Here is a 26,721-nt window from a genome sequence, read left to right as displayed (position 1 = left end):
GTGCAGGGCCCAAGCACTTGGGCCATCCTCCACTGCACTCCCTGGCCACAGCAGAGAGCTGGCCTGGAAGAGGGGCAACCGGGACAGAATCCGGTGCCCCGACTGGGACTAGAACCCGGTGTGCTGGCGCCACAAGGCAGAGGATTAGCCTAGTGAGCTGCGGCGCTGGCCTCATTTTTCCCCCTTTATTTTGGCTTTCATGAGATTTTTAATGAGAAATACAGAAGTGCATACAATGTACATATTTAATCAGAATTCCCTCATATTTATACCTAAGTCTAAAATATAAATGTTTAATCATGCTTAAAAATAATTGGTGATAACCATATTGTTTTTAGGATGAAATTTAAATTCTTTAGCAAGATATATAAAAACCCTGATGACTTAAATCTTCCCTATCTATCCAGCCTCATAACTGGCCCTAAATCTTACCTCTTTTCTTTGCTCAAGCCATACTGACCTACTTGCATTTTACTGAATATGCCAAGTTCTCTGCATACTGTATTTCACTTGATACCTTTTCAGTATACCAGTTACTAGTGGTAGGATTATAGTTTAGGCTATATGGCATGGATGAGAGTCCCTGAAACAGCATTACAGAATGAGAAAGAAGAATGGTTCTGGCATTGAGCTTTCAAGAAGTCCAAAATGTAGTGATTGAAGAGAGGAAGAAAACAGACCAAAGGAAAGAAGGTCAAATAGAGTGGCTATGGGGCCAACGTTGTGGTGCAATGGGTTAAGCTGCCGTCTTCAGTGCCGGCATCCCATATGAGTGCCAGTTCATGTCCTGGCTTCCCCACTTCCTATCCAGATCCCTGATAATGCACCTGGAAAAGCAGTGGAAGATGGCCCAAGTTCTTGGGCCTCTGCACCCACACAGGAGATGTGGATGAAGCTCCTGGCCATTGTGGCCATTTTGGGAGTTAACCACTGGATGGTAGATCTCTCTTCCTCTGTCTCTCCTTGTGTAACTCTGCCTTTCAAATAAATAAATAAATCTATTTTTTGTGCCATCTCACTAGTCCAAGTGATCAATTTCAGTTCGCAGTTGATCACACTGATATGTCTAAGAGTCAAAGGGATCACACAAACAAGACTAGTGTCTGCTAATACTAACTGATAGAATCAAAAAGGGAGAGAACGAGCCAACATGGGAAGCGGGATACACAGCAGACTCATAGAATGGCAGATGTCCTAAATAGCACTCTGGCCTCAGAATCAGCCCTTAAGGCATGCAGATATGGCTGAAAAGCCCATGAGAGTATTTTAGGCATGGAAAGCCAAGACACTCTGGGAAAAAAAAAAAAAAAAAGAAGAAGAAGAAGACCTAAATGGAAGATCTCTGCGAGTGAGATCCCAGTGGAAAGAACGGGGCCATCAAAGAAGTAGGTACCTTTCTGAAGGGAGGAGAGAACTTCCACTTTGACTATGACCCTGTCGCAATAAGATCGAAGTCGGCGAACTCAAAAGGCCCCCATAGCCTTGGCAACTCATGACTAGAGCCTAGGGAGATTACTGACGCCATAAACAAGAGTGTCAATTTGTTAAGTCAACAACAGGAGTCACTGTGTATTTACTTCTCATGTGGGATCTGTCCTTAGTGTGTTGTCCAATGTGAAGTAATGCTATAACTAGTACTGAAACAGTATTTTACACTTTGTGTTTCTGTGTGGGTGCAAACTGATGAAATCTTTACTTAATATATACTTAATTGATCTTCTGTATATAAAGATAATTGAAAATGAATCTTGATGTGAATGGGAGAGGGAGTGGGAGATGGGAGGGGTGCGAGTGGGAGGGAAATTATGGGGGGGGAAGCCATTGTAATCCATAAACTGTGCTTTGGAAATTTATATTTACTAAATAAAAGTTAAAAAAAAATCTTTAAAAAAAAGAGTGGCAGCATAAGTATGAAGGAATTTATAGCTTATGGTTTCGTGGGAAAAAGATTTTAAGATCCAAAGAATGTCAGATTCTGATGAGATAGCAAATAAGTGTAGGTTATTGATCACTGTAGAGGTAGTTATATTGATTGGAATCATGATAGCACAGAAGGAATTACATTCTTGGAGCTTGTCTTTCTTCCAAAACTGGAGGTTAGGTTATCCACTAAAGGAGAAAGAGCAGTGGTAAGGTTGTTGAAATGTTGAGGAGAAACAGATTTTAAAATAATTGTCCTCCAGAGTATGAACATGTTAATCAGAGAAATATAGTAAGGTCGTGGGTAGGATGAAGGTGGTGACAACTAGTTTAAAATTCCAGTCTGTCATGCAGTGGTTTTTGTCATCTAGAAATCACTGGCAACATGTAAGTATAACTATGTTTTTATATAACAAAAAGCAGCTGATTTTATTCATGGCTAGGTCTTTATTGATGGGAAAATGAGGGGAAAAAAGAGCCGTGTAGTTAAAGGTGGTGAAATAATGTACAGTAGTTCCCCTCTTCCACGAGTGATAAATGTTTCAAGACTGCCAGCAGGTGTGTGAGATCTTGGTTAGTACCAATTCCAATGTATAGGTTTTTTCCTATATACACATTGCTCAAGAAAGTTTAATTTATAAATTAGGCACAGTGTCTTCAGGCAGTGGTTTTACCTGCTATGTTCTAATGCTGGTCCCTCTTTGGCACTTTTTTTTTTTTTTTTCAGATTTACTTATTTATTTGAAAGACAAAGTTACATAGAGAGAAGTCTTACATCTACTGATTCACTCCCCAATTGGCCACAATGGCCGGAGCTGGGCTGATCTGAAGCTAAGAGCCAAGAGCTTCTTCCGGGTCTCCCATGTGGGTGCAGGGTCCCAAGGACTTGGGCCATCTTCTGCTGCTTTCCCAGGCCATAGCAGGGAGCTGGATCAGAAGTAGAACAGCAAGGTCTTGAACCGGTGCCCATATAGGATGCCGGCACTTCAAGCGGTGGCTTTACCTGCTATGCAACAGCGCTGGCCCCTCTTTGGCACTTTTAAAATAGGAAAGGCATAGTAATTAGTGGTTATTAGAGATTTTTTTTTTAAATTAGGAACCTCAATTCTTTATTCTTTTTGCTTCCCTGGAAAATATTGAAATGAGAGTTAATATTTTCTGAAAATGAGACAGGTGATGAACTTATTTCATCCTTATTTTGAAGGAGCAGGAAGATTCTTTTTATTTCCTATTTTGTATTCACTAGGGAGAGGTGCATACAGTATTCAGCTATTTTATACTTTTTAGCTTGGATAAGTTTGAGTAGTCTGCTTAATTTTAATTGAGAGTCCTGTTTTGTTGCTAATACTGACTTTTCTAATTTAAGCTTATTACAATACTTACCCTAATAAATTTCATTGTTTTCTATACCTTTATGTACTTAACCATAGTTCATTGATAAATTATAAAATTTAAATGCCAGCAAGTTTTGTATGGTTGATTTTATTGTCATCGAACAAGAAATTAGCTTTTGAAAAAATTCTGTATTTAGTGGCCTTTGAAAGACTTTTGGAAAGCTGGTTATTAGTGTTCTGTTTATAAGTATATATTTTTTTCTTTAATAAGGCAACATAAGTATGTTGTCTCAATGTGTGTATTATAGAGTATTTTTTCATTCATGTTAAAAAAAGAATGTTTATACTTATAGGAAATCCTCCAGAGGAAAAACAGGACACATTTGTAGAAAAACTAGTTACTCAGATCATAAAAAATCTTCAAGTGAAAATTTCTGATATCCATATTCGTTATGAAGATGATGTAAGTATTATGTAGGTGATTTAAAAAATATTCATATGTGAGTTATTTTACTGTTTATTGACACTGTAGTGACTAAACTGTTAAATATCTGAAAGTGGAGGGATTCAGAGCTGAAGATGACATGAGCTTTTTTATCTTATAGTTGTAATTTTATGTCTGTAGTGATGCATGCTTGATTATGCTTTCCTAAAATGTTCAAACATTGGATTATGAAGGAAAATGACCTGGGAGTTATGAATTTCACAACTGTGTATCTAAGATGCATAAAATATACTATATTTACCTCTTGAAAATAGCGCTGGTTGAGGAATTATTAGATCTAGACTTAACTATTTGATCTTAAATAAGGTTATTCTCAGACACATAATTAATTATTTGTCTTATAGTGCTATTGCATGTAAATCTTTTATAATCTGAGAATTACGGCAAATAGAGTATTACATGAAATTCATATGTTCATGTATTATATGATAGTTAGCATTCTAGTTTGTTTTAGGCTAACTGTAGGAACCTAAGTTAATCTGGAAAGTAATAAAATGTTTTTGTTACTTCCAAGAAAATGAACTTTTTCTATAAAATGAATTTTGTCTACTAAATTTGTGAGTAAAATTTCCTGTTTTTCCTCTTTAGATCACAAATCGAGACAAACCACTGTCATTTGGTATTTCCCTTCAGAATCTGAGCATGCAGGTACTCATACTGTGTTTTAAGAAAAAAGTTAAATTCAGGCTGTTGAATACAGTTCATGTATGCCAGTATCAAAAATAGGTGTTTTCATAGAATTGGTTCCGAAAAGGCATAGACTGGATTGGAATTGAAGGGTAGCTTGATACACATTTCATAAATTGGTTGACAATCAAATTTAATTTAAAATATTAGGGCCAATTGTTGGTGATTGTGATGCTGGATACTTTGGCTTATTTGGAAAAAAATCCATTTTCAAATTTTCAATGCATAAGTACAAAATAAAAGCAATACTCATTTATGAAATGTTGATGAGCCTTGGAAAACATAAAGAAGCAGGTTATTTCCTCATGACCATTATTGATATTGTGGAGAATTTTGAAACATTTATTTGATCTTAATGGGTGGTTGCTGAATTTGTCATTTGTTACAAGTCTTAAATATTTTTGTAGGAATAAGCTCTTAGGGATAAAATTTAAACCCCTTTTGTTCTCTGTTTCCATCCATCTCTTCTTCGTCAGAGATAAACATCCTACAGTTTTACACTTTTATATATCTATTAAAATGTAAGTTTTTATAAATGTTGTAAGTTTCCTTTTTCACTTCACAATGTTTTGACATTTATCTATGTTACCATATAGTACAATTCATTCAGTTTAGGTCCTGTTTAGTATTTTGTTATGTGGTTACATTCATTTCATTCCAACAGATATCACATCTGTTGGAATTTGTGTATAATTTATTTTTAATACATGCCTCTAGAAGGGGATTCTGCATTAGAAGTAAACATGTAACACAGATCACCACCAAATTCACTGACAGAGCAGGTAGAATCATTATTCTGTCAACAAAATGACAGGTCTTAGTTCTTCTCTATCAATACACACCCTGAATAAAAATGATTAAATTCATCAGCCAAAAGACTTAGGCTGGCAGAATGGATAAAAATCCAGGACCCCACTATATGCTGCCTACAAGAAACTCACTGCTCAAAGATAAACACAAGCTGAAAGTGAAGGATTGGAAAAAGATAGACCAGGCAAATGGAAACTAAAAGCCCTCATAGCTATCCTGATATAAGATAAGACAGACTTTAAATCAAAAATTGTAAAAAGGGATAAAGGACGTTATATTTTGATAAAAGGTTATATTCAGTATGAAGACATAATAATTATAAATAAATGTGCATCCAACACAAGATCACCCAATATACACAGCAAGTACTATTAGATCTAAAGAGAACAATGGACTCAAATATAATAGTAGTGCGTAACTTCACCCTACTTTGATCAATAGACATGTCATCCAGACAAAATCAATAAAGAAATATATGAGTTGAAACATACTATCAAACAAATGGATCTAACACCAATTTACAGGACATTTCACCCAACGGCTTCAGAATATACAATCTTCTCATCAGTACATGTAATATATTCTAGGATGAACCATATATTAGGCCACAAATCAAGTCTCAGCAAATTTAAAAAGATTGAAATCATACCACGTATCTTCTCAGAGCATGAGAAATAAAACTAGAAATCAGTAACAAGAAGAGCAATAGAATCATCAAAAATACTTGGAAAATAAACCAGTGCTACTGAATGATCAGTGGATCACTGAAGAAATTAAAAAGGAAGAAGACTTTCTTGAAATAAATGAAAACAATGTATCAAAACCTGTGTAATACAGCAAAAGCAGTATTAAGAGGAAAGTTTATAGCATTAAGTGCTTATATTAAAAAAAGAGATATGTCTCAAAGATCTAATTATGCATCTTGAAGACTTAGTAAAACAAGAACCAACCAAACCTCAAATCAGTAGAAGGTGAGAAATAATAAGGCTTAGAGTAAAAATAAATGAAACAAAAAATGCAGAAGATCAACAAAACAAAAACTTGTTTTATTACATAGAAAAAAAAAAAAAACCTGTAGCCAGACAAGCAAAGAACAAAGAGAAAAAACTCAAGTAATATTAGAGATGAAAAAGGAAGAATTACAACTGGCATCACTGAAATACAAAAGATCATATGAAGCAACTGTGACAAACTATAAACTGTTGAACTAGAAAACCTTGCAGAATTGGATAAGTTCTTGGATTCATGTAACCTAACAAAATTAAATCAAGAGATAGTGGCAACGTCAACAGACTTGTAACAAGCAATGAGACTGGAACAATATCTGAAAATCTTCCATTAAGGAAAAGTCTGGGACCTGATGCCTTTGCTGCTGAATTCTTTTTTTTTTTTTTTTAACTTTTATTTAATGAATATAAATTTCCAAAGTACAGCTTATGGATTACAATGGGTCCCCCCCCCCCATAATTTCCCTCCCACCCGCATCCTCCCCTTTCCTGCTCCCTCTCCCATTCACATCAAGATTCATTTTCAATTATCTTTATATACAGAAAATCAGTTTAGCATATATTAAGTAAAGATTTCAACAGTTTGCACCCACATAGAAAAAGTGTAAAATACTGTTTGAGTACTAGTTATAGCATTAAATCACAATGTACAGCACATTAAAGACAGAGATCCTACATGAGGAGTAAGTGCACAGTGACTCCTGTTGTTGACTTAACAAATTGACACTCTTGTTTATGGCATCAGTAATCACCCTAGGCTCTTGTCATGAGTTGCCAAGGCTATGGAAGCCTTTTGAGTTCACCAACTCTGATCTTATTTAGACAAGGTCGTAGTCAAAGTGGAAGTTCTCTCCTCCCTTCAGAGAAAGGTACCTACTTCTTTGATGACCTGTTCTTTTCACCTTTTCACTGGGATCTCACTCGCGGAGATATTTCATTTAGGTTTGTTGTTGTTGTTGTTGTTGGTTTTTTTTTGCCAGAGTGTTTTGGCTTTCCATGCCTGTAATACTCTCATGGGCTTTTCAGCCAGATCCGCGTGCCTTAAGGGCTGATTCTGAAGCCAGAGTGCTGTTTAGGACATCTGCCATTCTGTGGGTCTGCTGTGTATCTCGCTTCCCATGTTGGATCGTTCTCTCCCTTTTTTATTCTATCAGCCAGCATTTGCAGACACTAGTCTTGTTTATGTGCTCCGTTTGGCTCTTAGTCCTATCATTATGATCAATTGTGAACAGAAATTGATCACTGGGACTAGTGAGATGGCATTGGTACATGCCAACTTGATGGGATTGAATTGGAATCCCCTGGTATGTTTCTAACTCTACCGTTTGAGGTAAGTCAGCTTGAACATGTCCTGAATTGCACATCTCTTCCCTCTCTTATTCCCACTCTTATATTTAACAGCGATCACTTTTCAGTTAAGTTTCAACACTTGAGAATAACTGTGTATTGATTACAGTATTCAACCAAAAGTATTAAGTACAGCAAACAAAAAAAATACTAAGAGGGATAACGTATTAAGTTGTTCATCAACAGTCAGGGCAAGGGCTGATCAAGTCACCATTTCTCATAGTGTTCATTTCACTTTACCAGGTTTCCTTTTTGGTGCTCAGTTAGTTTACTACTGAATTCTACAAAACATTCAAAGATGAAGTAATTCCAAAACTCTTCAGACTGTTCCAAAATATTGAACAAGGAAGGGCATGCTTCACAGGGCTAGGGATCAACAGTGAGGAGAAAAGTGTAGGAGGTACACTCTCAGCGGAGAATTGGAGAGAAAGCTTTCTAGGAAGCATCATGGGAAGAAGTGAAGCTGTGAACCTGTGTGGTCAGTGCAGCCTGCACAGCTGCAGTGGCAGAAGGCTGGAGCCAGTGGCATTTTAGGAGGGGAGGCTGGTCTGCACCAATCTGGGGGAGGGGTAGAGCCAGAGAGAGTTGTGTGGGACCAGACTGGACAGTGGGGGCTGGTGGCTGCTGGTGGTCGCTTGTGGTCCCAGTGGACGTGGAGGGGAACATTTGATTCAAACCAGTCTCTCCAAAACAGAACCTGTAATCTGGCTGAGAGAGGCAGCTGCCGTTTTGTAAAAGGGCAACAATTACCGAAGCTTGCAGGAGTGCACATACAGTTCACTGAGATGGAACACCTGAACGCAGTGCTGGTGGCAGTGGGTTGCAGACATTTGGCCAATGGCTCTAGTGTGCATGTATGATCCAGAGCTTCAAGTAGGGGGAATGGCCCACAGTCCTCACTGATTCAGAGCACTGAACGCTCAGCGGACTGAAAGTGAAAGGTTGGAAACAGATGTTCCATGCTAACGGAAACCAAAGAAAAACTGGTGTTGCATCCTAAGATCAGACAAATAGAACAACTGTTAAAGGAGATGAAGGGCACTATGTAATCATTAAGGATCAATCCAACAGGAAGATGTATCTATAATAAATGTTAATGCACCCAATTATAGGTTACCTGGCTACTTAAAAGGTAATGGATCTAAAAGGAAATATTGACTCCAATACAATAGTAATGGGGGACTTCAGTACCACACTTTCAGCAATGGACACATTAACCAGACAGAAAATTAACAAGGAAACAACAATCAACACTTTAGACCAAATGGTCCTAATGGATATCTACAGAACCTTGCAACCCACAGTGGCAGAATACACATTCTTCTCATTAGTGCAAGGGACTTTGTCCAGGATATACCATATGTTAGGCCTCAAAGCAAGTCTCAGCAAATTCAAAAAAATCGAAATCATTCCATGCCCCCTCTCAGACCATAATGGAATAAAGCTGTAAATCAGCTCAAGAATCACTAGAACATATGCAAACACATGGAGATGGAATAACATGTTCCTTTAAAAAAAAGTGGGTTATAGAAGAAATCAAAAGAAAAATAAAAAATTTCTGGAAACAAATGAAGATGAGAATACATGTTATCAAAACTTACGGGATACAGCAAAAGCAGTGTTAAGAGAAAATTTATAGCATTTAGTACTTACATGAAGAAACTGGAAAGATACCAAGTAAATGAGCTAGCAGTGCATCTCAGGTACCTAGAATATCAACAACAAGCCAAATCCAAAACAAGGGAGAAATAAATAAAATGAGAGAAGAATTAAGCAAAATTGAAACAAAAAAATACAAAATCAGTGAAATGGAAAGCTGGTTCTTTGAAAAACAAAATTGATACACCCGTGGTGCAATTAACCAAAAAAAAAAAAAAAAATACCTAAAGTAATAAAATCAGAGATGCAAAAGTAGATGTAACAACAGATAACACAGAAATGAAAATAATCATCAGAAATTATTACCAAGAGCTGTATGCCAACAAATTAGGAATCCTAGAAGAAATGGATAGATTCCTAGAAACATACAATCTACCAAAATTGAGTCATGAAGATGCAAAAAACCAAAAAAGACCAATAACCAAGATGGAGACTGAATCATTAATAAAGACCCTCCCAACAATGAAAAGCCCAGGACTGGATGGCTTCACTGCTGAATTCTACCAGACTTTTGAAGAACTAATTCCAATTCTTCTTAAGCTATTCAAAATGACCAAAAAGGAGGGAATCCTCCCAAACTCCGTGTACAAAGCCTGTGTTATCTTAATACCTAAGCCTGAAAAAGATGCAACAGAAAAAGAGAACTAAAGACCAATATCCCTGATGAACATAGATGCAAAAATCCTCAACAAAATTTAGCTAATTTAATCTACAACACATCAGAAAGAAATAGAAGACAGTAAATAAATAAATCTTTAAAACAAAACAAAAAGGAGCAATGAGGGAGGAGGAGGAAATAAAAGCATCAAAATTGGAAAAGAGGAAGTCAGATTATCCATGTTTGCAGATGACATGATGTTGTACATGGAAAAACGTAAACACTCCATCAAGAAGTTGTTAAAATTGATAAACAATTCAGTAAAGTTGCAGGTTATAAAATAAAAATTATAGCTTTTTTGTATGCTAATGGTGAACTCATAGAAACAGAAATCGAGAAAGAAATCCCATTTACAATAGCCACCAAGAAAAAAAAATACATAGAAATAAATTTAACCAAAAAAGTGATATATGTCTGCAATGAAAATTATGAAACATTTATGGAGGAAGTCATCAAGGATACACAAAAATGGAAAGATATTCCTTGTGCATGGATCTGAAGAAACAATATCATTAAAATGTCTATACTAGGTAAAGCACTCTACAGATTCAGTGCTGTCCCTACCAATGATATTCTTTACAGAACTAGAAAAAACAGTCCTAAAATTGACATGGAATCACAAAGGATCCAGAAGCGCTGAAGCAGTCTTGTACAAGAAATACCAGGTGGAGACATCACAATTCCTGACTTTAAAGCATACTATACAATTTTGTAGTAATCAAAACAGTATGGTCGGGGCCAACATTGTGGTGTAGTGAGTAACACCTCCGCCTGCAGTGCCAGCATCCCATATGGGCACCAGTTTGAGTCTTGGCAGCCCCACTTCCAATCCAGTTCTCTGCTATGGCCTGGGAAAGCAGTGGAAAATGGCCCAGGTCCTTGGGCCCTTGTACCCGCTTGGGAGATTCAGAAGATGCTTCTGGCTCCTGGCTTCAGATCAGTGCAGCTCTGGCCATTTGGGGAGTGAACCAGAGGAGGGAAGACCTCTCTGCCTCTGCCTCTGCCTCTCTCTAACTGTGCCTTTCAAATTAAATAAATAAACAGCATGGTACTTACATAAAAACTGAAACATGGATCATGGAATGGAATAGAGAGCCCAGAAATTAATCCACATACATATATATACAACTGTTTTTTAATGAAGGTGCTCAGACCATACCTTGGAGTAAAGCTAGTCTCTTCAACAAGTGGTGCTGGCAGAACTGTTTGTATATATGTATGTATATACTGTATGTATAACTATGTATATATGTATACACACATATATGAGGTATGGGTCTAATTTCCTTCATATATGTGTGTGTGTATGTGTGTGTGTGTATATATATGTATGATGTGTCTATGATATATATATATATACACACACACATATATATAGATATATATATATATGGCTGGCGCCGCTGCTCAATAGGCTAATCCTCCACCTAGTGGCGCCGGCACAGCAGGTTCTAGTCCCGGTCGGGGCGCCAGATTCTGTCCCAGTTGCCCCTCTTCCAGGCCAGCTCTCTGCTGTGGCCCAGGAAGGCAGTGGAAGATGGCCCAAGTGCTTGGGCCCTGCACCCCATGGGAGACCAGGAGAAGCACCTGGCTCCTGCCTTCGGATCAGCGCGGTGCGCTGGCTGCAGCGCGCCAGGCATGGCGGCCAATGGAGGGTGAACCAACGGCAAAAAGGAAGACCTTTCTCTCTGTCTCTTCTATCTCACTGTCCACTCTGTCTGTCAAAAAAAAAAAAAATATATATATATATATATATATATATATGAAGGAAATTAGGAAATTAGACCCATACCTCTCACCATATTCAAAAATGAGCTCAAGGTGGATCAGAGACTTACATTTAAGGGCTGAGACTATGAAGCTGCTTGAAGAAAATGTAGAGGAAACTCTCAAAGACATTGTTGTAGGGGGCAACTTCTTGGACAAGATCCCCAAATTACAGGCTGCAATAGCAAAAATAAGTGGAACTACATCAAACTCTGAAGCTTTTGCAAAGAAAACGATCAGAGTGAAGAGACATCCAATAGAATGGGAAACAAATATTTGCAGACCACCTATCTGATAAAGGCTTAATATCCCAATTGTATCAGCAACTTAGAAAATTCAGCAGCCATAAACAACCAATCCAGTTGAGAAATGGACAAAGGACTTCAATAGACAATTCTCAAAAGATACAAATGGCCAACAAATATATGAAAAATCCTCAACATTACTAGCAATCCGGGAAATGCAAATGTAAACCACAATTAGATATCACCTCACGCCTGTCAGAACTGCTAAAATCCAAAATAGAGTAACAAATGCTGACGAGAACGTGGAGAACGGGGAACATTTACACAGTCCATGGGAATGTAAATGAGTGAGGCCATTATGGAAAACAGTGTGTTGGTTTCTTAAACTAGAAATAGACTTGCTGTATGATCCAGCAATCCCACTACTGGGTATATACCTAAAAGACTTGAACACAGTGTATCATAGAGATAGCTGTACCACCATGTTCACAGGAGCCAAAATTTGGAATCAACCAAGGTGTCCATTATCAGATGAATGCATAAAGAAAATGTGGTATATATACACAATGGAATATTATTCAATTATATAAAAGAATGAAATTTTACCATTTGTAGTAAAATGGATGCAACTGGAATTATCTTGAATGAAATAAACTGGACCCAGGAAGACAAATACTGTATGTTCTCACTTACATATGGGTGCTAAAATTTGAAAAACAAAGAGAAAAGATAAATGTCTGTGTGTATCAGTATTGCTGGAAATACAGTTTTGTAAGGCTTTTTTTCAAAAATACTTCTGTGAAAACAATGGTTAAGAATGTTAGTGTGGTTTTATGATCTGTGGTCACTTTAAATTTATATGGGTGAATCAGTTTTCCATTCAATTATTGTTTATAACCCTTGTCTGTATTCCTACTAGGATCTTTTTGCTTTAAAAACAAGCCAAAAAACAAACAAAAAACCCCTTATACTGACATATATTAAATATACTTTTATGCTTTTTTTTTTAAATGCCTCTACGCCAAGTAAAAAAGGAAAAAAGCCATGTGAAAAGTTATTCAATAAAAAATTAGGTGGGATCTACTGTTAGGTTCGAAAATAAGGACGGGGATTAGTTGTTGGCTTTGGCAATGTGCAGATATTGGGAACTGTTACAACAGTGGTTTTAATCACCATTCGTGTAAGCCCAGACCTATTTAGTTAGAAAGTCTGGGGTTGGAACTGCACAGTTCATGTTTTAAAGCCATTCTGGTGATCCTCATGCGTGCTCAATCTTGATGACACTACTCCATTCAATTCTCCTCCAAAAATGTGAACCATTTAAAATAAAGATCTGTTCACTTTATATGTACCATCAGTGGCTTTGAATTGCTATTAGGATAAAGTCTATAATTTTGTCTTTAACTAGTTTATATCCTTGTAATTTAATTGTAGGTAACATGTCTGGTTTTGCTTCTTGTTTTGTGTGTGTTTTGCATTTTATCATCTGGCCATAGTAAATTATTTCAATGCCTTCAACATGTCCTGTTTGCACAGTTTTGGGTGTTTTCACTATTTCTCCTCCTCGGAATCATCTAAGTTCAATTCATATATATTGTGTTGATCAGAAGACTGTACTTTTAGGGATCACTTTTGTAGTTTTTGTACTCGGTTAGCTGTCACTTGATCCGGGCACATCCTGGGTTTGATGCCTCTGCCATGTCTCTTAAACTGCCTGTTTAAACCATTATGGCACTTCATTGTTTACAGGTTTTTGTTTTTGTTTTTGTTTTTTAATTTTTATTTTTTGACCAGCAGTGAGCTTTTTGAAAGCAGAAGCTTTTTTTTTTTTTTTTTAAATAAATTCTTGACTGAATGATTTGTTTTCAAAGGTATTTTGATGAAAATTGGTCTAAGGTATGAAAGATAAAGATTTATCATTCTACCATTTCTAATATAATGATTTTTTTTACTACTCTTCTTTTTTCCCCTTTTCAGACAACTGATCAAAATTGGGTTCCAAGTTTACATGATGAAACTGAGAAACTAGTTCGTAAGGTAAAATAAATCTTAACTCAATGGACTTGATGCAAAAGGCTTTTAGAAAGGCAAATGGTAACATGCATAGATGAGGATTTCTGTGAATTGTGTCTGTTTGCTTAACCATGATATGACTAGTTATTTGAGACTTCTGGAAATAGCATATGTTAAAAATGTTTCAGTGAAAATGAGACCTGTAAAAATTTTTATTTTCAGTTGATCCGATTGGATAACCTTTTTGCCTATTGGAATGTGAAGTCTCAGATGTTTTATCTTAATGATTATGATGAATCATTGGTAAGTAAATTTTTTTGCTCTATGTATATATATGTATTTGTTGGTGTCATATTTTATATCAAGTTTAATTCATTGTCTGTAATCGCACATAGAATTTTTTGCTAGGCAGAGTCCATTAGAATTTACAGAAACAGGTGAAAATGTGTGTTCCTATACCCAGACATATATATGTACACACACATATCTTAATAGCTCCTAGAACTTTTTGTTATAGTGGTTTGATGAGATACTGTTTAAGCACTTTGTTATTATGCCATAGCTAAGTCCTTCTTACTTAGGGTTACTTATTTATTTTACATTTTAATTAAAAGACTTATTTATTTGAAAGACACTGTTACAGAGGGAGAGGGAGGGAGAGAGAGGTTCTCCATCTGCTGATTCACTCTGCAGAATTATTTTTTGTTTGAATTGCAGGGAGAGAGAGAGAGAGGTGAGAGAGAGAAAGAGTTCCTATCTGCTCACTCTCCAAAGGCTCACAGTGGCTGGCACTGGGCTAGGACTGGAGCCAGGACAGTACCTCAGTCCAGGTCTTCCTTATGAGGGGAAGTATGCCAGTTACTGGAGCCAACACAGCCCTCTCCAAGAGTCTGCATTAGTGGGGATCCGTAGTCAGGACCTGGAACTGGAAATTGAACCCAGACCCTCTGATGTAGGACAGGGGTATCTTAAGTACTAGGATAAATGTCTACTCCCAAGTTATTTATTTTTTAGTTGCTTTGATGCAGTTTTCTTTTTGCAAAAGTAAGATTTTTTAGGGTAAAAGTATATTGTCATAAATGAAAACATTTTGTTTTTTAATAGGACAGGTTGAGGAATGGCATTGTCAAAGAAGATATTGTTCCAGGAGGTTATGATTTTGGTAAGTGTATTTCCTAAGATAAAAAGTCAAATTAACCAGTATAAATTTTACATTACAGTGTTGACATCACTGTGATATTTTCTATTAAATTTTTGTCCTATGTAGTTAAATATACTTATTATAAAAAAAGCTTATCTTTTCTGTCTATTTTGTTAGGAAGTTTTGTCGATGTTTCAAAGCTATAGTTGTCGACAAATGTCTAACTAAAAGGATGTTAATTGTGACAAATCTCTAATATTTAATTCAAGAATAATTATGATAATGTATATAAAAACATTTTGAAATGAAAAATATAATAAAGCTAACTGCCATCTTACAATTTTTAAAGTATGCTTTTGAAATTTTTCTTTTTGACTTTTTTTTTTTTTTTTTTTTTTTTTTTTGACAGGCAGAGTGGACAGTGAGAGAGAGAGAGAGAGAGAGAAAGGTCTTCCTTTTGCCGTTGGTTCACCCTCCAATGGCCGCCGCGGCTGACGCGCTGCGGCCGGCGCACCGCGCTGATCCGATGGCAGGAGCCAGGAGCCAGGTGCTTTTCCTGGTCTCCCATGGGGTGCAGGGCCCAAGCACCTGGGCCATCCTCCACTGCACTCCCTGGCCACAGCAGAGGGCTGGCCTGGAAGAGGGGCAACCGGGACAGAATCCGGCGCCCCAACCGGGACTAGAACCCGGTGTGCCGGCGCCGCTAGGCGGAGGATTAGCCTAGTGAGCCGCGGCGCCGGCCTCTTTTTGACTTTTTACAGTTTTCTGAATTTTGTAAAATGATGTATTACTCTTGTAATCAGAAATAAGGTACTAAAATATACAAAGAAAAGGAATGCCATTTCTTCCACCTTTAGGGCACTCTATCAATGTTGACTGGTGGTGATTAACTTGTTTCTTTCTTTCTTTTCTTTTTTCTTTTCTTTTTTTTTTTTTTGACAGTAAGAGACAGAGAGACAGGTCTTCCTTCCGTTGGTTCACCCCCAAAATGGCTGCTATGGCCGGCGCACTGTGCCGATCCGAAGCCAGGAGCCAGGTGCTTCCTCCTGGTCTCCCATGCGGGTGCAGGCCCCAAGCACTTCGACCATCCTCCACTGCCTTCCCGGGCCACAGCAGAGAGCTGGACTGGAAGAGGGGCAACCGGGACAGAACCCGGCACCCCAACCGGGACTAGAACCCGGGGTACCAATGACGCAGGCGAAGGATTAGCCTAGTGAGCCGCGGTGCTGGCCTAACTTGTTTCTTACATTTGGCTGCCTGATGTCATTAACCTTAGAATATCTTTCCTGAAAGTATTTATTTTCTTGGCATTAGTGATAGTTTTTTTTTTTTATTGTACCATTGTGATAACGCTATTTCCTCAAGTGACTCTTCTTGTTGTGACATTCTTAAAAATAGTAGTTTCATTGTTTCAATTTGGTTTGATTTTCTTGTTTGCTTCCTTTTAGGAAGTACTTATATAAGTATCTATATATTTTTTTTCTCATAGGAAATATGAGTTATGTATCACAGTGATGTAGTGATATTTCTCTAATCTATTACTCTTAAGTTTTACTTATTTTCTCTTTTTTGCGTGCTCTATCAGTCAGGGTCCAGTGAGGAGAGAGAAACCACACAAGAATTTGAGTATGCAAAGCTTTATCAAAGACTTTTAGTCTTTCTTTTTTTTCTTTTTAATTTTTTACTTATTTATTTGAAAGACAATATTATACAGAGAGGGTGAGAGAGAAGTCTTTCATTCCACTGGTTCGCTCCTTAAATGGCTTCAACAGCTTGAGTTGAATCAGGCCAAAGCCAGGAGCCTGGAACTCCATCCGTGTCTCCCAGTATTTATTTTTAAATTAAAAATATTTTTGAGAATTTTTAGCTTTTGAAAGCTAAAAAATTAATTTAGGGATGGCTAACATAAGAGGAATAATCTGTGTATACAGATTAGCCTATAATTTTTTATAAAGATTTATTTATTTATTTGAAAGAGTTACACAGAGAGGGGAGAGGCAGAGAGGGAGGGAGGGAGGTCTTCCATCCAATGGTTCACTTCCCAGATGGCTGCAACGGCCGGAGCTGTGCCCATCCGAAGCCAGGAGCCAGGAGCCTCTTCTGGGTCTCCCACGTGGGTGCAGGGGCCAAGGATTTGGGCCATCTTCTTTTTTTTTTTTTTTTTTTATTTTTATTTTTATTTTTATTTTTATTTTTTTGCATTTTTCTACCTTCTCCTCCACTTTTTTTTTTTTTTTTTTTTTTTTTTTTTTTTTTTTTTTGACAGGCAGAGTGGACAGTGAGAGAGAGAGACAGAGAGAAAGGTCTTCCTTTGCCGTTGGTTCACCCTCCAATGGCCGCCGCGGCCGGCGCGCTGCGGCCGGCGCACCGCGCTGATCCGATGGCAGGAGCCAGGAGCCAGGTGCTTTTCCTGGTCTCCCATGGGGTGCAGGGCCCAAGCACCTGGGCCATCCTCCACTGCACTCCCTGGCCACAGCAGAGGGCTGGCCTGGAAGAGGGGCAACCGGGACAGAATCCGGCGCCCCAACCGGGACTAGAACCCGGTGTGCCGGCGCCGCTAGGCGGAGGATTAGCCTAGTGAGCCGCGGCGCCGGCTTGGGCCATCTTCTACTGCTTTCCCAGGCCGTAGCAGAGAGCTGGACAGCAAGTGGAGCAGCCAGGTCTCGAACGAACCAGTGCCCATATGGGATGCCAGTGCTTCGGGTCAGGGCGTTAACCCACTGCGCCACAGCACCGGCCCCAAATTGGCCTGTAATTTGATAATTAATCTCTTTCTAGATTCTTCTATTACTAGGCTCAATTGTGATTCTTGTTCATTTTGGCACTAAATAGAGTTGAAATAAATTTATCTTAGATTGTGGTTTAAGCCAAGCAGGTAATCCTGGGTAAACTCTCACACATCTCTCTCTTTTATGAGTTGAAAGGAGGAACAGGTGGATACAGAGACATTGATCAGAAATTCAGGAATGATAATCATAAAATGAATGAGTCAGTGTTAAATATAGTGTCTTTTCCCCTTAGCATTTCTGCTCTCTAGGACTGTGTACTTTCATAAAATTGTTTTTATTGAACTATGTTTCCTTATGAAGAATATACCTGCTATTAAGAGTCATATTGGTGATTTGAAGAAGAGTTCAGTGAAGCCTTTGTTGTACTGTTAGAAGACAGTAGGAAAATTATAAGCAGGAAAATGATTAAAAGAATGATTACTAATTACAGAATGGGTCATCTGACCAAATCATGGCAATGTGGATATTTGAGAAATGTAGAAAGGGTATATAAAAGACATAAAAATTTGTGTTTTGAACTTAATTGTTCGAATGTTTTCAGAGTTTTAAAATAATAACTACTTTTTCAATTTGTTTTATTTCCAGTATTTCTCCCTCTATCTGCCAATGCCAAACTTCAGATGAATCGCCGATCAGATTTTGACTTTTCTGATCCTAAAATAAACCTGGATGTTGAGTTACATGAGATAGCAATTGAATTTAATAAACCACAGGTGATTTTTTTGAATAAATTTTAAATTATGATTTTTTTGATAACTAAAATTTTAATGTTTTCTAAAATGTTGCATGCTACCATTTCATTAAAAATTCAATAATTTTTATCTTAAAAATTGGACAGAAAAATCTGAAACATTTAAAAGCTTTAATTTTTTCATTCTTTAGTATTTCAGTGTTATGGAGCTTCTTGAGTCTATTGATATGATGACACAAAATCTGCCATATAGAAAATTTAAACCTGATGTACCTCTTCACTACCATGCCAGAGAATGGTAAATGCCTTACATTTTCAAGGTTTTACAAATACGGTATAAAAGTAAATTTCTTGATATTAAGAATAATTATTTAGAGATACTGTTTTTAAGATCAGATACAAAGTATGATTTGTGGCTAAAAACATATGTAACTCCTTTTTTTTATTATGTTAATGAAATGGACTCAAAGGATTCTGCATAGCAGAATTTACCACTGGAGATAGTAAAGTATCAGAGCTTTTACTTCCTATAGAAAAAATCAGTATTTTTGAAATTATTTTTAGAAACTGTATCCTGGTTGTTTCCTAGCAAGGGTTTATTTGTTTTATTTTTTGTTTGTTTGTTTTTTCCTGCCCAGCTCCTCCTGTTAGACTTACTTTGTATTTAAGGGATTCTTTTCAGTATAATCCCATTGTAAAATTCAGAAATCTTGTTATTTGAGTATTTAAGTTATTTGCTAGTTTCTAGAAGTTGTAGTTATTATTTCAGTTGACTATTTCAATTATTCAGGTGACTAACATGTTGTTTCTTAGCTCATGCCTTAATAGTTAATGTATATTTACATATATAAGATTTATTTATTTATTTGATAGGCAGAATGATAGGGTAAATGAGATAGAGATCTTCCATCTGCTGATTCACTCCCCAAATGACTGCAACAGCCCAGGCTGATCCAGGATCCCAAAACTCCACCTAGGTCTCCCATGTGAGTGACAGAAACCCAAGTACTAGAGCCATCCTCTGCTGCTTTCCAGGTGTACTAGCAGGGAGCTGGATTGGAAGTGGAGCAACTGGAACTCAGAACTCAAATTGGCACTTCAGTATGGGATTAACCCACTGTACTACAACACTGGCCTCAAACTGTATTTTGAACAAAATTGAATGATTTTTACTTATTTTCACATTGGAAAGAGATATGGTTAATAGATTTTTAATGCAGTCAAGGGTGGGGAAAAAAGTGCTTAGGTAATATACCATTTTAATAGTCTTTGAATTATAGTTATGCTTTTGGAGAAGCAATATCACATATTTTGCACTAAGGATGTTTTCTTTTTGTGTTTTAACTAGGTGGGCTTATGCTATACATGGTATTCTTGAAGTAAATGTTATCCCTAGGTTACAAATGTGGTCATGGAAGCATATTCGGGAACATAGACAAAAAGTGAAGCAGTATAAAGAACTGTATAAAAAAAAACTAACAAATAAGAAGCCACCTGCAGAAGTTCTTATGGATTTGGAGGTTAGCATTTAAAAAACATTGTTGAGTATTTTGAACTGTATAATTCTTCTTTTACTGATCGTTGTCTCTTCTATTTAGATGTTTTTATACTCGTGTTCTTAATTTCACTTGGGTAAAATAAATAATGGTGAAATTCTGCTATGAGCTTTTGAAATTTAGGAGAAGGAATTTGGTTTCATGCACATAGTAACTTGAAATTCACTTTATTATGACATTTTTAACCTCAAAAGCATAAAAACTATTTACTACATTGATTCCAAACTTTTCTGTATTGATTTTAAAGCTATAGTATTATCTTTTAGCACTGCATTTGCTCTCTCTTACATCTGACTGAATTAAATAAGTTTCCTGTCTTCTACATGTGTAATGCTCATTCTTACAGCCATGCCTGTGCTTAATGAGGGTACTTGAAATCATTTATGAAAAAATAGAGTTAAAAGATTATCTTGGTACAATTTTGAAATCTTAGCATAATGTGGGATCCTCAAAATTCATTGAAAATGTATATTACGAAAAAACTGCATAGATTTAAAAATACTTTTCAAAATTCTCTTTTGAATTTCATTTTTTAAAAATCTTATTCTTATTTGAGAAACAGAGTTAGAGAATGAGAGAAATGTTCCATCCATCCATTGGCTAACTCCCACATGGCCACAATGGCTGGCCAGGCCAAAGCTAGGAGCTTGAAACTCCTCCTTTTCTGCTTTACCAGGCTCTTTAGTGGGGAGCTGGATTGAAAGTAGAGCAATCAGGGGGCTGGCACCATGGCTCACTTGGTTAATCCTCTGCCTGTGGCACTAGCATCCTATGTGAGCACCGGGTTCTAGCCCTGGTTGCTCCTCTTCCAGTCCAACTCTCTGCTGTGGCCCAGGAAGGCAGTGGAGGTTGGCCCAAGTGCTTGGGCGCCTGCACCCGCATGGGAGACCAGGAGGAAGCACCTGGCTCCTGGCTTTGGATCAGCATAGCTCCAGCCGTAGCGGCCATTTAGGGGGTGAACAAATGGAAGGAAGACCTTTCTCTTTGTCTCTCTCCCTTATTGTCTAACTCTATCTGTCAAATAAATAAATAAAAAGAAAGTAGACAGGACTATCTCTCATATGGGAAGTCTGTGTTGCAAGTGGTGGCTTATCCCACTACACCACAATGCTGGCCCCTTTAGTTCCATTTTCCATGAACTTTTTAGAGTACCCTAGTATGTTTCATCTGTCTTGCCTCATCTCTATTCCTTATTCAGTTATACTCATCTCTGAAGCCCTGTTTGAGTTTCATCTGTTATGTGAGTGTTCTTGAATTTTCTGTGCATTCAGGGCTCCTTTTAATTCTTGTTGCATCTCTATTCTGTATCAACAACTTTGCTTTTAATTATCTGGTTATACTTGTTTAGTCTTGCTTTATATTTTAGTATTATGATATATTCAAGAGGAGACTGTTTTATAGATTAAGTACAGCTTTTAGAGACAGTTATCCTCTTGAAAATGAAGTACCAGGCCGGCGCAGTGGCTCACTTGGTTAATCCTCCGCCTGTGACGCCAGCATCCATATGGGCACTGGGTTCTAGTCCTGGTTGCTCCTCTTCCAGTCCAGCTCTCTGCTGTGGCCCGGGAAGGCAGTGGAGGTTGGCCCAAGTGCTTGAGCCCTGCACCCACATGGGAGACCAGGAGGAAGCACCTGGCTCCTGGCTTCGGATCGACGCAGCACACCGGCCGTAGAGGCCATGTGGGGAGTGAACCAACAGAAGGAAGACCTTTCTCTCTGTCTCTATCTATAACTCTACCTGTCAAAAAAAAAAAAAATTGAAATACCAATATGGAATCTCAAATGTATTTCCAATTAGAAACTCCCTAAAGAATAAATTTTCTTTCTTTGTTTTTAGAAATTTGTTTTTATTTATTTGAAAGATGCAGTTACAGGAAGAATAGTGAGTGAGTGAGAGAGAGAGAGAGAGAGCTTCCATCTGCTGGTTCACTGTCCAAATGGTCACCATAGCCAGAGCTGGTCCAATCCGAAGCCAGGAGCCAGGAGCTTCTTCTGTGTCTCCCATGTGGGTGCAGGAACCCAAGCACTTGGGCCATTCTCCTCTGCTTTCCCAGGTGCATTAGTAGGGAGTTGGATTGGAAATGGAGCAGCAGGGACTCAAACTGGCACCAATATGGGATGCCAGTGTCACAGACAGCAGCTTAACCAACTATGCCACAACACCGGCCCTGAGTTTTTACTTTCAATGTGGACAGCTTTCTGAAGACTTAGGACAATTAGGAATGCTATCTTTAGAGGCTTTGGGCATTAGTTTCAATTTTTTTATTTATTTTTTTTGGTTTAGTCTGAATCCTCCAATTCTGGACAGTAGAGCCCTGAGTTGTTTTTGAGATAATACCAAAGTCATGGTTGCTTCTCTTGGGGATGAAGTGATTTGATAATGAAAACTTGAGAGTAAATATCTGAATGTATAGGTTTGATGAGAGATTTAGTTTATATCAGTTTGTTGCAGTAGACACAGTAACCTTGAAAAGTATAAAATTTAAAAAGATTTTAATACTTGGAATATCTTAATGATGACATACAAAGTGTACATGTAATATGAAGATTTATAATTACACTAATCTGTTTACCCTCAGTTTAAGCCCAAATAAAAGTGATTTTAATTAATGTATATATGTTGTTTTTTAGCAACTTGTATATAGGGCATGTATGGTTTCTTTGTTCAAAAAGTTACTCTGTACTACTAATTTCCAAGCTGATAAATATGAAATAATGGCTTCCTAGCATTTAACAGATGTATTATATTGATGGATGTTTTATGCTTCCTATAATATCTTTTTATTACTGTATCCATTTAATAGATTATGTACTAAAGTCACTTTGGTGAATTAACACATTTTTGTTTATATTTTCAGGAGTTAGAAAAAACTCTGGATGTCTTTAATATAACCATAGCCAGACAACAGGCAGAAGTTGAGGTAATTTCAGATTATCTTTAAATTAGTAACAACAAATACAAAATCCATGTGGATGTTGTGATGTAATTAATATTGTGCTGTAACATACTGTTTCCTTAAGGTTCAAATTTGCTTTTTGTGTTACAAGAAAATTTGATTTAATGTTTTTACTACAACCATTTAAATTAGGTTCCTTTAGGAAAAATTCTATGTAAGTAATTGGGCTTATGACATATTCAGAGTTGATATGAAGATGAAAAGTTAATTCTTTTTTTTTCTCTGATCACCATCTTTTGTGAGTCAGTGAGGGAGAACTAAATTCTTATGCTTGGCTGAATTTACAATTACTGGGTTCTATTGTCAGTGTATATGTAGCTTACATTCATTCACTCAAGCAGAAAAGTTTTGGAAATATGCTTTTATTTCTCTCAATTTTAAATAGAGGATAATTTGTTATTTCCTTGAACATTTATTCATTTTAGGTAAAGAAAGCTGGATACAGGATTTATAAAGAAGGTGTAAAAGATCCAGAGGATAATAAAGGATGGTTTGGCTGGCTGTGGAGTTGGTCAGAATCCAATACTAAACAACAACCAGATGTTAAACCTGGAAGTATGTCCATTTCATTTTACAGTAGTGTACTTAATCATTGGATGTGAAAATACAGTTTTGCAGAAAATTTTCTGATTAAAATGAATATACACTATAAGTATTATAATGATATATATAGTTAAGACTTGCTGTCAAAATTACTATTAAAATTTTAAAATTATAATTGTATTTAAATTATAATTGTTTATAAGACAAGAAATTTAATAAAGCAAAAATTTTTAATCTTGGTAATACTTAAAGAAGAGTTCTATTCCCAGAGGATTTAGTGAAGCCATGTAGCACAGTTATAGGTACATAAAAATTGCAGATTGTTCTATACCATTGGAAATTTTTAAAAAAAGATTTATTTATTTGAAGGGCAGAGATACAGAGAGAGAGAAGGAGGGGAGAGAGAGGGAGAGAAAGAGATACCTTCCATCCACTGATTCATTCCCAAAATGGCCGCAGTGGCTGGAGGGGGCTGATCCAAAGCCAGGAGCTTCTTCCAGGTCTCCCATGCAGGTTCAGGGGCCCAATCACTTGTCTATCTTCCACTGCTTCACTAGGCACATTAGCAGGAAGGGAGCTGAATCAGAAGCAGAACAGCCGATACCAGAACCAGCACCCATATGGGATGCTGACACTGCAGACAGAGGCTTAACAACATCAGCCCCTGTAAATTTTTTTCATAAAGATTTGGTCATTCAACTGCAGAGGAAGGAGAGACAGAGAAGAGATATTAATCAATTGATTTTACATCTGCTGGTTTACCTTCCAAATGGCCACAACTCCTGGTACTAGACCAGGCCAAGCCAGGAGTCAGGAACTTTCCTGTGTTTGGGCTTTCCTATAGATGGGCCATCTTCTACTTCTTTCCTAGGCTCATTCACAGGAAAGTGGATAGGAAGTGGAGCAGCTGGGACTCCAGTTGATGCTCATATTAGATGCCTGCAATGCTTAACCTGGTGTACCGCAACACAGGCCCCAACATTATAAATTTTAATTGAAATTGTCTCTTGGAAACATTTTTATTGCTTAAAAATGCCTAAGATAGCTTTAGAGGCTTAGGGACTTAGGTGTGTGTCTTATATCTGTCACTTGTTGGCAGTCTGGTCCTGGAAAGTTATTTAACTCTCTGTCATGTAATCTGTGAAGATGTCCTATTGCATATTACCGACTTTGTATGCTTACTGTGTTAAACCACAGTGCTATTAAGTGCCCAGTTAGCCTTTGAGTACTTACTATAAGCATTTAGAAAGTTACGTTGTTAAATTTACATATTAAGTAACATATTTTTGGAGAATAATTTCTAAACTTACCAATGCCATTTTAGTCTTCATTGGTTCTTTACAAGTAGGTGCTGGTGCTGTGGCGTAGCAAGTAGAGCTGCCACTTGCAGTGCTGGCATGCTGAACTGGTGCCTGTTCGAGTCCTGGTTACTCCACTTTTGATCCAGCTCCCTGCTAATGTGCCTGGGAAAGCAGCAGATGTGGGCCCCAGCACCCATGTGGCAGACCCAGAATAAGCTCCTGGCTCCTGGCGCCTGGCGTTGGATCAGCCCAGCTCTGGCTGCTGAGATGATTTGAGTTGTGAGCCAGTGGTGGAAGGTCTCTCTCTCTCTGTCTAACTTTGCCTTTCAAAAAAAAATCAATCTTTTTTAAAAAAGTATAAGAAAAAAGAAAGTGAATTTTTCAGTTTATTAAAGGCAGCTAAATTATGTGTTACTTTTATATTTCTGTCAATTAAAAACACAAACTGCTTCTTTATGATTTATAGCTCTTGAAGAAATGTTGACACCTCAAGAAAAAGCATCACTGTATGAAGCAATTGGCTATAGTGAAACAGCAGTTGATCCAACCTTGCCAAAAACAGTAAGATATTTTCTTGCCTTATATCTCAGAGTTTAATACCAAGTATATCTTTTTTTGAATCCTTTAAGAAATAATAGACTGTTGACTTATTCTGCAGTTTTCTGCATCTGTCAATATTGCATTTATTTTAATATTTTTATTTGGTGTTAATATGGTGATTATTTAATGTACAAATAGTGGTCTTTAAAGTACTTTGTGGGTTTTGAAAAGAATGAATTAATGAATAAGAGTATTTGCTGCATTTATATAATTTTTTTTTTTTACATTTTATTCTTTTGAATATACTCCAGTTTGAAGCAATGAAGTTTTTTGTTCACTTGAAAAGTATGTCTATTGTCCTAAGAGAAAATGACCAAAAGCCTGAGCTGTTAGATATTGTGGTAGAAGAATTTAGCACTTTGGTTGTGCAAAGACCTGGAGCACAAGCAATAAAGTAAGTATCAATTTATTATTTTTTAAATAGGTCAAGCATCCCTAATCTGAATATCCAAAATCTGAAATGTTTCAAAATCAGAAACTTTTTGAGCACTGACATACTTCCACAAGTGGAATATTCCAGATTTAACCTCATACATCGCAGTTAAAATAGGTATTCACTTAAAATAATGTAAATAATTACCTTTAGGCTATGTGTCCATATTAAAGATAAGTGAATTTTACATTTAGATTTGCATCTCATCCTTTGATATCAATCTCTTTTTAAATTTTTTTTAAAATTTACTTATTCAAAAGGCAGTGATAGAGAGAAAGATATATATTCCATCTTTTGGTTCACTTCCCAAATGGCCTCAATGCCCAGGGGTGGGTCAGGCTGAAGCCAGAAACAAGGAGCTTCTTCCAGGTCTCCTATGTGTGTGAAGAGGTACAAGCACTTGGGACATCTTTTTCTGCTTTCCCAGGCACATTAGCAGGGAGCTGGATCAGAGGTGCAGGAGCCAGGACTTAAACTAACACCCATATGGGATACTGGCACTGCAGGCAGAGACTTAATTTTCTACACAACAGCGAGAGCCCCCTTTAGATATCTTATTATGTGTATACAGATATTCCAAAATTCAAGAAATCTAAAATTATAGACACTTTTGGTCCTGTCTTAGATGAAAGATAATTAACCTGTATTTTATAAGAAAAAATTTCATTTTGAGGTTGGAAGTTAGGTCTTACATAAGTCTTGTAAAGAGTACTGTGATTGCAGAAACAGAAACACGGCCATCAATACGAAAGAAGGTA

General features: G+C 37.1%; 1 protein-coding gene across 8 annotated transcripts in view; it reads left to right on the top strand.

Moving 5' to 3' along the window:
- The window catches only part of VPS13A (vacuolar protein sorting 13 homolog A), a 248,013-nt gene that overhangs the window by 31,312 nt on the left and 189,980 nt on the right, over positions 1 to 26,721 (top strand). For all 8 annotated transcript variants that reach the window (XR_011379457.1, XM_051858844.2, XM_017341940.3 and 5 more), the window contains 12 exons: positions 3,608 to 3,717; positions 4,348 to 4,407; positions 13,917 to 13,976; positions 14,175 to 14,255; positions 15,057 to 15,114; positions 18,468 to 18,595; positions 18,765 to 18,871; positions 19,922 to 20,093; positions 22,988 to 23,050; positions 23,512 to 23,641; positions 25,397 to 25,491; positions 25,782 to 25,924. Coding sequence is in view for 7 of the 8 variants with exons in the window: in XM_051858844.2 (XP_051714804.1) it covers positions 3,608 to 3,717; positions 4,348 to 4,407; positions 13,917 to 13,976; positions 14,175 to 14,255; positions 15,057 to 15,114; positions 18,468 to 18,595; positions 18,765 to 18,871; positions 19,922 to 20,093; positions 22,988 to 23,050; positions 23,512 to 23,641; positions 25,397 to 25,491; positions 25,782 to 25,924 (1,207 nt within the window). In the remaining variant the exon portion in view is untranslated. The remainder of the gene's footprint in view (positions 1 to 3,607; positions 3,718 to 4,347; positions 4,408 to 13,916; positions 13,977 to 14,174; positions 14,256 to 15,056; positions 15,115 to 18,467; positions 18,596 to 18,764; positions 18,872 to 19,921; positions 20,094 to 22,987; positions 23,051 to 23,511; positions 23,642 to 25,396; positions 25,492 to 25,781; positions 25,925 to 26,721) is intronic.

This window comes from Oryctolagus cuniculus, chromosome 1 (assembly GCF_964237555.1).
Source record: "Oryctolagus cuniculus chromosome 1, mOryCun1.1, whole genome shotgun sequence".
Classification (NCBI taxonomy): Eukaryota; Metazoa; Chordata; class Mammalia; order Lagomorpha; family Leporidae; genus Oryctolagus; species Oryctolagus cuniculus.
Note: the sequence above shows the minus strand (reverse complement) of the source record. Positions and strands in the feature narration are given on the sequence as shown.